Source organism: Notolepis coatsorum, assembly GCF_963971535.1.
Source record: "Notolepis coatsorum genome assembly, chromosome: 13".
Taxonomy (NCBI): Eukaryota; Metazoa; Chordata; class Actinopteri; order Aulopiformes; family Paralepididae; genus Notolepis; species Notolepis coatsorum.
Window position 1 is genome coordinate 98,974,791 of NC_140177.1, and position 12,896 is coordinate 98,987,686.

At 45.4% G+C, this 12,896-nt stretch overlaps 1 protein-coding gene across 1 annotated transcript in view; it reads right to left on the minus strand.

Annotated features, from left to right (window-relative positions):
• The window catches only part of LOC311239440 (uncharacterized protein), a gene marked incomplete at its 3' end in the record, with an annotated part of 28,184 nt that extends 15,808 nt beyond the window's left edge, over positions 1-12,376 (minus strand). Inside the window, exons 1-13 of the mRNA XM_084327745.1 lie at positions 12,274-12,376; positions 10,858-10,905; positions 10,334-10,406; positions 10,032-10,247; positions 9,805-9,902; positions 9,441-9,707; positions 9,150-9,339; positions 8,095-8,570; positions 7,586-7,910; positions 7,259-7,475; positions 6,666-6,803; positions 6,422-6,484; positions 5,865-5,997 (exon numbers count right to left, since the gene is read on the minus strand). Of these exons, the coding sequence (XP_084183871.1) occupies positions 5,865-5,997; positions 6,422-6,484; positions 6,666-6,803; positions 7,259-7,475; positions 7,586-7,910; positions 8,095-8,570; positions 9,150-9,339; positions 9,441-9,707; positions 9,805-9,902; positions 10,032-10,247; positions 10,334-10,406; positions 10,858-10,889 (2,228 nt within the window). The 5' untranslated portion in view covers positions 10,890-10,905; positions 12,274-12,376. The remainder of the gene's footprint in view (positions 1-5,864; positions 5,998-6,421; positions 6,485-6,665; positions 6,804-7,258; positions 7,476-7,585; positions 7,911-8,094; positions 8,571-9,149; positions 9,340-9,440; positions 9,708-9,804; positions 9,903-10,031; positions 10,248-10,333; positions 10,407-10,857; positions 10,906-12,273) is intronic.
• Between the last annotated feature and the right edge of the window lie 520 nt (positions 12,377-12,896).

Genomic DNA, 12,896 nt, shown 5'->3' on the forward strand with positions numbered 1-12,896 from the left:
CTTCTCTGTTTTAAATTGGGGTCCTCACTTCAGTAGGCTGTTGGCTGTGGGGCGTGTTGTTAAAAAGACATGTTGTTGTTTGTGGGGGTTGCAGGACATATTAGGACACGCGCCGGTGGAGGAGGAACGCGGAGGAGGACGGTACACTCAACATGGTTCCTGGTTTAAGTGAAAGTAGTAGGCGGGTGCTTTTGGGGTGTGCTATATCGATGGTTTGGTTGTGTATATTGGCTAGCGTGATGCTATATGTTCCACTCCGGCAGCCTGAGCTGCCAGAGGTAGTGGTAGTGGGTAAACGGTCGCTGCCAGACCATCACGGTAATCTGTTTCTGGGGATGGCAAGGGCGGTCGCGAAGGTAGCTAATAAATCAGATTGCTATGTGTGCGGCCTGTCCCCACAGGCGGCCGCCGCGGGCCTTCCTCTGATTGCACACCCTATAACGAAGTGTCATGCCAACGTGTTATGGGATTTGCCTACCCCTGACCTGTGTAACGGGGTGGGATCGGAAAGGATTGAGAGATATCTGGGGCAGGGGTTAATGAAGAATACAATGAAGATAGGTGGGCTGTTAGACACTGGCCCCATTCCAATAGCATATAGGTCGGCAGGATTTGAGAAGTGTGTAGAGGGTAAATCGAATGGTAAAGTCGTGGGGTACTTGGACGGCTGCCTGGGGGATAATGGGGTCTGGGGCAAGGATTCGGAGGTGCCAGCTTTGCCTGGGGCGTTTTGGATTTGTGGTGAATTTGCGTATGCCTCGCTGCCAATTGACTGGAGGGGAAGATGTGCGTGGGGTTACTTAGTACCGGCTATGAGGGTATCTGATGTTTTGCCGGCGCTTCCCAGGACAAGGAAGACACGTGATGCGGACCATTTTTTTAGGGTGGCGTTTCCCTGGTATGGGGCATATGCGAACATGGGAGAACTGGATCATTTGGCTAAATTATTTGAGGACATGGCTACCACGACAGCGAGGGGCTTGGGCCTGGAGGCTCAGGAGTTACGGTCTTTACGACTGATGGAGATGCAGACGAGAGCGGCTATGGACTTCCTATTGGCGGCGTCGGGGGGCACGTGTGCGTTGATTGATCAGGAGTGCTGCACATTCATACCAGCCAATGATGAAGTGGGTTTGCCAGCCATAATTGAGCATTTGAAGAACATTACTAGGGATATGCATGACCCTCGGGAGGACTCATGGGATGACTGGGGTCATGGGCGACTGGGCTATGTGGGGTGGTCTGTTGTTAAGTATCTGCTTTATGCCATGGTGATGTTTGCAGTTATAGTTGTCTGTGTGGCTGTGATCAGAGTGTGTGTTATGTATATGTTCAGGACTCTCTGCACAGCTGGTCCTGCGATTGAGAGATCACACTGCTCGACTGCACCTGCGCTTGCTATGATGATAGTGAGGGATGACACGGAGGGGGGCCGGGCGGGTGTGGGCATCCCGTTGATGCCGAGGTACCAAGAGTACGCTCTGGCGGCTGTTCTCTGATCTGGGTGGTGGACATTCTGGGTTTGGGGACGGTAGGGCCAGGGTGTGCGAAAGGATATGGGGTAGGGGACGTGCCTGAACGGGTTGTACATTAACGTTGGTTGAATGGATGTGTATGCAATTTTGTTTTTTCCCATAGTAGGTACGTGAGTTATGACTGTATTATGTGGAGCTGTCTACCCAGGGTTCGGTGTTGGGTCCGGTCGGTTATGCATGGCCGTCCGGCAGGGCACTGCATTCTGGGGATGATAGCTTGAATGGTGGGATAAGATGCTTGGATGCTGACTGCTTTGTACCTGTGGTGGGGTGTGTTCTGACCTCTGTGGAGGGTCTGTTATGGCCTCTTCAGAAAACAGGGGCTGGCACCTCGCGGCGTGCAGGGCGCGGTGTCCGATGCTTTCTTTAGATTATCTCTGGTGGACACGAGTCTGGATGACGAGTGTCCCCTGGGGGGAATGGTACTGAATAATGGAACAAATATGAAAGAATGTATGTAATGAAAGACTAATCAAGATGTTTTTGTTTCCCGAGGGATATCAGAATTGGAGTAGAATCAAGGAGAAATAGTGGAGAGCCGAGATTCTACAAAAATAGGAACCCAGGGTGTTGACGGAGATCAAACGGGAAGAAAATCAGGGAGTAGAAACTGGCAACATCAAACACATGTATCAATTACAAATATCTCATTTTTAAAATTGTATGAAGGAAGTAAAAAGATACTCATGCAGTTAATGAAAAGAACCTCTCAAAGAATTTGATTATAAAGACAGAGTAAAGTACAAGTCCAGTTGATAAATTAACAAGAACTGTTGTCTTTTGTGTGCTCTGATCTCCAGCAGTTCCATTGGGCCCGCGGAACACCACAAATCAGGTAAGAATAGGAATTTCAGGTGGAAAAGGGACAGAAGAGAATAGGTAGGGCCTACAGTGCCACTATTGGCTGTCCGAGTAGGAGTCAGTCACAAAAAGCATAGACACCTACATTTAGACAGGGAATACAGAAAACACTTTTTTGCCTGTTGCCATTGTTACAAAAAATCAAAAGGAATGGGGAGCTCTAGTAAATGGGAAATAAGATCTCATATAGGAAAATGGAAGTCGCAACCCACTCAGATAGGTCGACCATAATTGGTTGGATAGCAGAAAGTCCAGTACAGATTATCGCCAACAGTCACCCCCACACAAAAGATAACACATATTATTTGGAAAAAGTCGATAGAATATCGAAAAAATTTAACAAAAGATGGGAACATCTTACAAACCCTTGGCCCATCGAAGGTTCTTTTGATTTGGAGCTAATAGCTGACATAAGAGTGCTAATTAAGACATACAAACACCACAGGAGTGAAAAGGCAAGGGGAAAGAAAAGTCTGCAAGAAACTACGATGATAGAATCCTTCGCACGGGAGGCCGAGAGGAGAAATAGTGACCAGAAGGGCAGTGCAACTGTCAATGAAGCGGCCAAACCAAGAGAGGAGGTAGCCCCGGTCGCGTGTAGCCGTTCCGCAACAGTAAGTTACTTCCGGGGTAGGCCTGATTGGCCCCGAAAGCACGTGACAGGCGCGGCCACGCCCCCGCGGCCGCCTCAGGACGCGCAACGAGGCTGCTGCTTTCCGCCTTCAACGCCGCCCGCCGCAGAGGAGGAAGAAGCAGGCGTTCGCGTATGAAATAAAATAGTATAGAGACATATGTACAGCGTCGCGATCGCAGTCATCAGTCATAATAACATTTGAAAGGCATACATTGTTGTATGAAATAAAATAGTATAGAGACATATGTACAGCGTCGCGATCATCAGTCATAATAACATTTGAAAGGCATACATTGTTGTATGAAATAAAATAGTATAGAGACATATTGTACAGCGTCGCGATCATCAGTCATAATAACATTTGAAAGGCATACATTGTTGTATGAAATAAAATAGTATAGAGACATATTGTACAGCGTCGCGATCATCAGTCATAATAACATTTGAAAGGCATACATTGTTGTATGAAATAAAATAGTATAGAGACATATGTACAGCGTCGCGATCGCAGTCATCAGTCATAATAACATTTGAAAGGCATACATTGTTGTATGAAATAAAATAGTATAGAGACATATGTACAGCGTCGCGATCATCAGTCATAATAACATTTGAAAGGCATACATTGTTGTATGAAATAAAATAGTATAGAGACATATTGTACAGCGTCGCGATCATCAGTCATAATAACATTTGAAAGGCATACATTGTTGTATGAAATAAAATAGTATAGAGACATATGTACAGCGTCGCGATCATCAGTACTGTCAGTACATCAGTACATTAACAGTACTGTATTTGCAAATCTGATATGTCATAAATGTATAGATGTAGCAGTACTGTCTATCTGTATGTCATGTATGTCATATATGTTATGATGAATTGAAAATGGGGGACCCTGATGTAAACAAGACGAAAGTCTTTCTCTGGTCTGCATCCCCTTAACAATTGTATGTATTGAGCTGTACTGTACTGTACCCATTCTGCAATCTGTTAATAACATTTTCAATCAATCAATTCAATCAGTCATAATGAATGGGGGACCCTGATGTAAACAAGACAAAAGTCTTTCTCTGGTCTGCATCCCCTTAACAATTGTGTGTATTGAGCTGTACTATATTGTACCCATTCTGCAATCTGTTAATAAAGTTTTCAATCAATCAATCAATCAAAAACCTTATGTGTGTTGTCGCTCTCAAAGAGCACCTACGGGAGACTGCAATTCGAAACTGGCCCCTGTAAATGTCCTAACCCAACCCCCTCCAATGTACAGTAAATTACCAAGTATGGTTGTCAATATTCCAATGTAGTTTTGCTTGTACAGTTGTACAGTGTCCCCCACCCACCCTAACCACCTCCAATGTACAGTCCCCACCCCACCCAATTACCCAACCTCCTCCAATGTACAGTTTCTACGTCAAATGTATATACTCTTTTCTGGACTCTTTTTGTATCACAAACAGTATTTGCAAATCTGGTACGTCATAAATGTATAGATGTAGCAGTACTGTATCTGTATGTCGTGTATATCATATATGTTATGATGAATTGAAAATGGGGGACCCTGATGTAAACAAGACGAAAGTCTTTCTCTGGTCTGCATCCCCTTAACAATTGTATGTATTGAGCCGTACTGTACTGTACCCATTCTGCAATCTGTTAATAAAGTTTTCAATCAATCAATCAATAATAACATTTGAAAGGCATACATTGTTGTATGAAATAAAATAGTATAGAGACATATGTACATAAATGTATAGATGTAGCAGTACTGACTATCTGTATGTCATGTATGTCATATATGTCCTGATGAATTGAAAATGGGGGACCCTGATGTAAACAAGACGAAAGTCTTTCTCTGGTCTGCATCCCCTTAACAATTGTGTGTATTGAGCTGTACTGTATTGTACCCATTCTGCAATCTGTTAATAAAGTTGTCAATCAATCAATCAATACAGCGTCGCGATCATCAGTCATCAGTCATAATAACATTTGAAAGGCATACATTGTTGTATGAAATAAAATAGTATAGAGACATATGTACAGCGTTGCGATCGCAGTCATCAGTCATAATAATCGCGCCGCAGTCGGCAGTCATGCAATCATTTATCATTTAACATTTGAAAGGCATACATTGTTGAAGGCAAGATCTACGCATTGAAGCGCTGAGAGAAAAAGACAGCCAAGATTGTACTTTAAACTAAATTACTTTTATTTGCCTGTATTCTAATTACATGCGCTGCTTTGGTCCAACATTAAAACGTCAAAGTAGAACTATTATGTACTTTCTCATATTATTAACATTGACAAACATATTTACAATTAGCATTTTATAAAGTAGAACTGTAATGTGTACTTTCTCAGACAGTGCTAAGTGCAGTCAGTGCTAAGTGCAGTCAGTGCTAAGTGCAGCATCATTTTCACATCAAAACAAATGTAGAACTGTAATGTGGACTTTCTCAGACAGTGCTAAGTGCAGTCAGTGCTAAGTGCAGTCAGTGCTAAGTGCAGCATCATTTTCACATCAAAACAAACGTAGAACTGTAATGTGGACTCTCAGGGTAAGATAAAAAAAAAAAAAACTTTGACCGTTACACTATTAGCTTCAATGTTTTTTTGCCCCACTAGTGTTCAAAGCCACCGACGCGCTCAGGCTGTGTTGCTTTGCAGGTCGCCCAGCTTGAACGCGTCTCCTTGAGCCAGCTGGCAACTTCCTGCGCGCCACTGCAGTTGGCTGACAGCCAATGATCGGGCCTTGCCGCCGCGCAGCCCGGCGTAATGTGAAAGCCCTCGTTGACAGGCTCCCGGACTTGCCGAATGTGCGTAAGGCTGACGACATTGCGGAAGGGTTCCTCTTCAGCAGCTGATACTGTTTTGACCAGGCCTTGCAGTCAGCAGTGAAGAGGGGGTCCTGACTGCGTCGCCGCATATCTGACAACGACTCCTCGAAATCACAGTCGTCATCATCTGAATGTGTGACAATAAGAAGGGAATAGGTTTATTTTGAATGTCACAGGGTTTGAACAACTTCAAGATGTACATCCTTCATATTATTATATCCTATTTAACACTTGTGGCTGGAGTAGGGAATACACGCGCATATCAACAACTACAGTATCTCACATCTTATGGTGTGTGTGTGTGTGTGTGTGTGTGTGTGTGTGTGTGTGTGTGTGTGTGTGTGTGTAGGCGTGTGTGAGAGAAAGTGACACAAACAGACGCGTTCATAACTGACCGGTTTCTTGCAGCTCATCTGTCGCCGTACCGCTTGGCCCAGGGGTGGCGTCTGTTTGATCTGTCGCCGTACCGCTTGGCCCAGGGGTGGCGTCTGTTTGATCTGTCGCCGTACCGCTTGGCCCAGGGGTGGCGTCTGTTTGATCTGTCGCCGTACCGCTTGGCCCAGGGGTGGCGTCTGTTTGATCTGTCGCCGTACCGCTTGGCCCAGGGGTGGCGTCTGTTGACACAAAGACACGCGCATATCAACAACTACAGTATGTCACATCTTATGGTGTGTGTGTGTGTGTGTGTGTGTGTGTGTGTGTGTGTGTGTGTGTGTGTGTGTGTGTGTGTGTGTGTGTGTGTGTGTGTGTGTGTGCGCGTGCGTGCATGCATGCTGCAAGGGTGGTATTACTTACCCTGGAATGACTGGCATGCTGGCTGAGCAAGTCTCAGGGGCTGAGCAAGTCTCAGGGGCTGAGCAAGTCTCAGGGGCTGAGCAAGTCTCAGGGGCTGAGCAAGTCTCAGGGGTTGAAGGAAGCCCAAGGGGACGGTTGCTATAGTATACAGAATATAAGAATAAGCGGCATTGCGTTCAGTGTAGGAAAGGTCTATTATGGTTTATTGTAGGGATGTGCGATATTATCGGCCTACCGATATTATCGGCCGATATCGGCATTAAAATGTGATATCGGAAAATATCGGTATCGTTTTTTTTTTACATTTCTATAACCTTTATTTACCCAGGCAAGCGCGTAAGAACAATTTCTGATTTTATTTATTGTCAAAAGTATGCATTAATTCCACAACAAGAGATATGTAATGTTAATTACCTGAAATTATTCCATTTTTGGGGGGGGGGGGGGGACCCTGCATATATCGGTATCGGTTGATATCGGTTGATATCGGTATCGGAAATTAAGAGTTTGACAATATCGGTATATCGGTATCGGTAAAAAAGCCAATATCGAGCATCCCTAGTTTATTGTGAAAAGAAAGGTATTAGCTTTACCTCCTGCTGATGTTAATTTGAGCAGTACGACCTTCATCTCCGGAGTTGTCGGGAGAAAAGTGTTGGACATATCCACAGGGTAAAACTTGGCCACTGCTGCCAGATGTTTACAGGGGGCCCCAGTTTGTCCTGCCGGGCATGAGCACAGCTCCATCTCCGCGTCCACGATGTACGCCCCCGTCACCGAGCCCTTCACCTCGTACCTGTTGCCCTCAAGCTATACAAATCATGCGTCATACAAGGGACATTACACAATGGCTAAATCTGCACGCTAAATCTGCACTGGTTACTGTAGTCATCTCTAAAAGTATGCATTTGATATAGTACCTGCTGGATCTGAGATTCAGTGATGTTGGTAACCTGCGGAAGGAATCTCCTCCTCTGATATGTCCGCAAGCGTCCGAGGGCAACATCCACAATGCGGGCCTCATAGTAGACCTCCAGCTGTTTGGTCAGGATGTCAAACAGTTGGCCTGGATTGAAGGTTTTTGTCCTCTGGAGGATCCCGTCTTTGAGGACGCGCATCGCTGCTTCAGCGTAATTATTGGTGTTATTTCCCCGGGTGAGGAGACCGTGGCTGCCCCTGTAGCTTAGTGCCCAACACTCCCTGCGACTGTACAGGCGCTCAATGTACTGCAGGTACTTTTCATACCTGCAATTGATCAAATAAGGAAACAAACACAGAAAATGCACATACATCGATGTAATGACAGCAGGCTCATGAAGAGGTAGACACATGAAGTATGCAAATGCAAGCCTCCTGACTTTCTTGCACCGAATTTGCAAGACTGCTGTGTGATTGTGGGATGTGATTGTGGGAATGTCTAAGCACTAACCTGACAGCAACAGGGTGCTCTCTCGCTGCAGAGTACAGCCTGTCCACCTCTGCTGTCTCCTTTGAGTAGAGCATCCCTTTAACCAGAGTGAACAGAGTTGGCCTGTCTCTGCACTCCACCAGACTCGCCTTGCTCCACAGCCATCGCCATACTGCTTGTAGCACATGGAAAATGCACAAGAGGCAAGTGGCTTGTGGGAATGCCCTCCCTAAAGCTCCCCTCTCTGCCGCGCAGTCGTCCGTCATGAAGATCTGTGGCCCAGCTTCTCCCCTGCCAGCAAAGGCCCTCTCTCCAATCAAATTCTTCAGCAGCTGTAGCCCTTCAAAAATAGTCTCCTCATCCTCAGACTGGCAGAAAAGGATCCCCAATGGTAGAGCTCCGGCAGGGCTGTGGGTCAGCAACAAAAAAACTCTGATGTTCTCCCTGTCCATGTTGCCGGAGGAATCTATGAAGCAGAGTTCGCCACTGTGCTTCAGCTGACAGACCGACAAACACAGATGGACAGACGGACAGACAGACGGACACAGAGGCAGGCATAGTTAGTGTTAGTTAGTGTGTTGTTTAGAATAGAATAGAGCAGAATAGAATAGAATAGAATAGAATAGAATAGAATAGAATAGAATAGAATAGAATAGAATAGAATAGAATAGATCTTTATTGTCATTGTTACAGTTGTTACAACGAAATTTAAAATGCAACCCTAGGTGCCCTAGGTGCTAGTAAAAAAATAAAAACAGTCCTAAACACAGTATTAAATATAAAAACAGGGGTGGGGCATAAATAACATTAATATAAACAGGGGGGTGTAAAAGATAATTGTTAATGTTAATGTTGTGTGTGCGTGTGCGTGGGGGGGCAAGAGCAGCCGTGCGTAGCCCCCCCCGCTCTCTCCAGATGGGACAGGGTAGAGTGGAGAGTCGTGGCGATGGCGTCCTCCGTGGACCTGTTGGCTCTGTAGGCGAACTGGTAGGCGATTTAGTTAGTTGCCACCTCAGCACCACTGAATGGAACACCATGACAAAATCACAGTATACAGATACAAATAGCCAAAATACCTGGTGGTGCACTCGCTTCATGAGGGGAGAGGCCACTGCGACTAATGGGCCCCCGCGAGAAGAGGTTCCCATTACAGCACAGCTGTCCTGGCACGCGGCGTTGTACGCGTCCACCTGATTCCCGAGGGCTTCCAACATACTTGCACCACGCTGGGTGCCATATTTGTCCTTGGTCAACGCTCCGGACAATCTGGCAAAGAACACTAATTTAGTAACTGCATACAATTCCAATTAAATGAACATCTACGCGGTTATGAATATTTTGGCAGTACTGTATAACTGAACGTCTACCTTTGCACATAGGCCAGGTCTGGGCAGATCTCTCTGTTGGCTGCAGCATAGACGTAGTCGTCTCCGTGTTCAATTGCCAGATTCTGCTTTAGCACAAACAAAGCAGAAGGAGGCGTGTGGCCTAACTCTAATAACCCGGTCAACACGTCTATGGCCTTTTGTCCAACATCTCTATAGCGCATGGCATCTGAGACATGGAGATTGTGATTGTGCCTATTCACAATGCGAACTTCCAATGGGAAATGAGCGATATGTGGGTCTTTGCTCCTGTGAAACAAAATCAACTTAACAATTTAAAACTAGGCCCCAACTGTTATGTCCATAAAAATAATTGAATTATAAGTATTGTATAGTTCAAACTCACAGGCTTCTTCTATTTTTCATTTTAACTTCCATGGTAGCTTGGCAGCCGGTGTTTTTAAATGTCACGTGCCGCGTCTTATGCTGGCACCGGTAACGTTTCTGCAACATTTTGATTGAATGCAGTATGGGTTAGCAGTATGGCCTGCGTGTATGGCCTAGCAGTATGGGTGAAAGACAGAAATGGTAGTAACAAATGACAGTAAGACGTTTTGACAACGCAATTCTTACGTGGAATAGGACCCTGCCCTCCGGCAATGGTCGGGTAGCCTCCACTCGCCATGTCACCCCAGATGACGCGTTCACCAATGCCGCCCACTCCTTGGCCTGTTCCACAGTGTGGACATCCGCGCGTACTGTAGAGACGAAACCAGTGTGGTCTCCTAATGGGCGTACCTCGCCTTCATACTTGCACACATGAAGTGGAAACTTGTCAGGCAGCCAACCCTGCGTACAGGAGAGATGCAATTAGCCTACTGGTAATTTGCGACTAGGAATGATCATAATCATAATCCACGACAGCGATTGATTACCTTTAACTGTGGGTAGTCCTCTATATTCGTCTCTTGTGCTCTCGCTGGGTGGTCACAAACCCCACCACGGCGTCTAAAGTCCAAATGAACGCAAACATTTTACTTTTTCACCCACTGGTAGATGAAAAAAATCCACCGGCCAAGTATATTTTTACCGGACAAATAATAGTACATTTTATTTGTCACAAATATCTGCAGAATGGGTACAATACAGTACGGCGTAATACACACAATTGTTAAGGGGATGCAGACCAGAGAAAGACTTTTGTCTTGTTTACATCAGGGTCCCCCATTTTCAATTCATAGTGACATTTATGACGCTGATGGCATGGGGACATACATGACATACGCGTATTTAGTACTGTTACATTTGTGACATATACGATATGCAAATATACAGTAGTTACCCATAGATCCTGACAAAGTATATTATATATACGCATGATGGGGGCGGGGGCGGGTGGGAGAGAAATATACATATGGTTACAATTAGCCTTCTGAAATCTAGTCACCAAATGAAGTACCTGGCATAGCAGTGATCCACGTGATCCGCCATCGCATGTGCGTCCTTCCTTGCAACGAGGGAATGAATGAATGAATGAATGAATGAATGAAAACTTTATTTAACAGATTGCAGAATGGGGCACAATACAGTACGGCACAATACACACAATTGTTAAGGGGATGCAGACCTGCCTAAGGCGTTTGTCTTGTTTACATCAGGGTCCCCCATTTTCAATTCATATAGACATTTATGACATACACAACATATGCGACATTTGCAGCATAGGGGCGTATGCGTATTTAGTACTGATACGTGTGTGACATAAACGGTATTCAAATATACAGTACTGTTACCCCTAGATCCTGACAGAGTATATACATTAGGAGGGGGTGGGTGGGAGAGAAATATACATACGGCGTGCGTGGAATATATACATGTATATTGGAATATATGTATATATGGATATATGGAGGTGGTGGGGGAATTGCAGCCTCCCGCCTGTGCTCTTTAAGAGCGGTGCTGAATGTGGGTAGAGATTCACATTCCTTTACAGTCAAGTAGTAGTCTGACCAGTGCGTTTTGTGATGTTTGTAATCTTGTTTTAAGGGCCTTGCCTGATGCGCGCGTACCATGAGGGCGTAATGAGATTTACATCAGTCAGCTAGCTGATAGGCGCACTTAAGCACTTGTGACAAAGTGAATCTTGCTTGATGTGATAACTTAAGCACTTGTGACAAAGTGAATCTTGCTTGATGTGATAACTTAAGCACTTGTGACAAAGTGAATCTTGCTTGATGTGATAACTTAAGCACTTGTGACAAAGTGAATCTTGCTTGATGTGAAATAAAATACAGCACTTACTTCAATATAGATGGCTGCAGCGTCTCAAGTTATAACTTAAGCATTACTTCAACGTTGAAAAGTGATTAATATTAGATGGCTGCAGCGTGGATGACTGCCTGCACATGGGAAAAGTGAGTGAAGCTCGCGCTTTCTTGACTCAAGTTATAACTTAAGCATTACTTCAACGTTGAAAAGTGATTAATATTAGATGGCTGCAGCGTGGATGACTGCCTGCACATGGGAAAAGTGAGTGAAGCTCGCGCTTTCTTGACTCAAGTTATAACTTAAGCATTACTTCAACGTTGAAAAGTGATTAATATTAGATGGCTGCAGCGTGGATGACTGCCTGCACATGGGAAAAGTGAGTGAAGCTCGCGCTTTCTTGACTCAAGTTATAACTTAAGCATTACTTCAACGTTGAAAAGTGATTAATATTAGATGGCTGCAGCGTGGATGACTGCCTGCACATGGGAAAAGTGAGCCGACTGCGGCGCGATTATTATTATGATATTACAATGTGAAAGGCGCCGTGAATCTTGCTTGATGTGAAATAAAATACAGCACTTACTTTACTTCAAAATACAGCACTTACTTTACTTCAACTGCCGACTGCGGCGCGATTATTATTATGTTTTGCGGCGAACTCCTGCTTCTTCCTCCTCTGCGGCGGGCGGCGTTGAAGGCGGAAAGCAGCAGCCTCGTTGCGCGTCCTGAGGCGGCCGCGGGGGCGTGGCCGCGCCTGTCACGTGCTTTCGGGGCCAATCAGGCCTACCCCGGAAGTAACTTACTGTTGCGGAACGGCTACACGCGCCCCGGTCACCATAACTCCCCTGGCCCCTAACACAACAACTGTCATCGCCCAAAGTGCAGCTCAGGTAGCCTCACTCACCCCAGTGTCCCACCCAAGAGTAGAACAGGTAAGAGTCGAGGGAGCTTTAGCACCCCCAACATATGCCATTAGGAATGGGGAACGAGTGTACCCTATTCTGCCTGTAATACAAATGAGCAGCCCTTACCATTTAACAGACGATCAGGGGAATAGAGAGTCTGGACAAGCGAGAACAGAAATTCACCTGACACCTGAGCCATTCAGCGAAATGGAGAGTGTTAGGGGGACACAAGACATTCAAGACTTGACTTGTTCTGAGAGGGAATATGTGCCCTCACAGCGTCAAGGGGAAAAGACTGGATACCTGTCGGAAGTAGCCAGAAAGA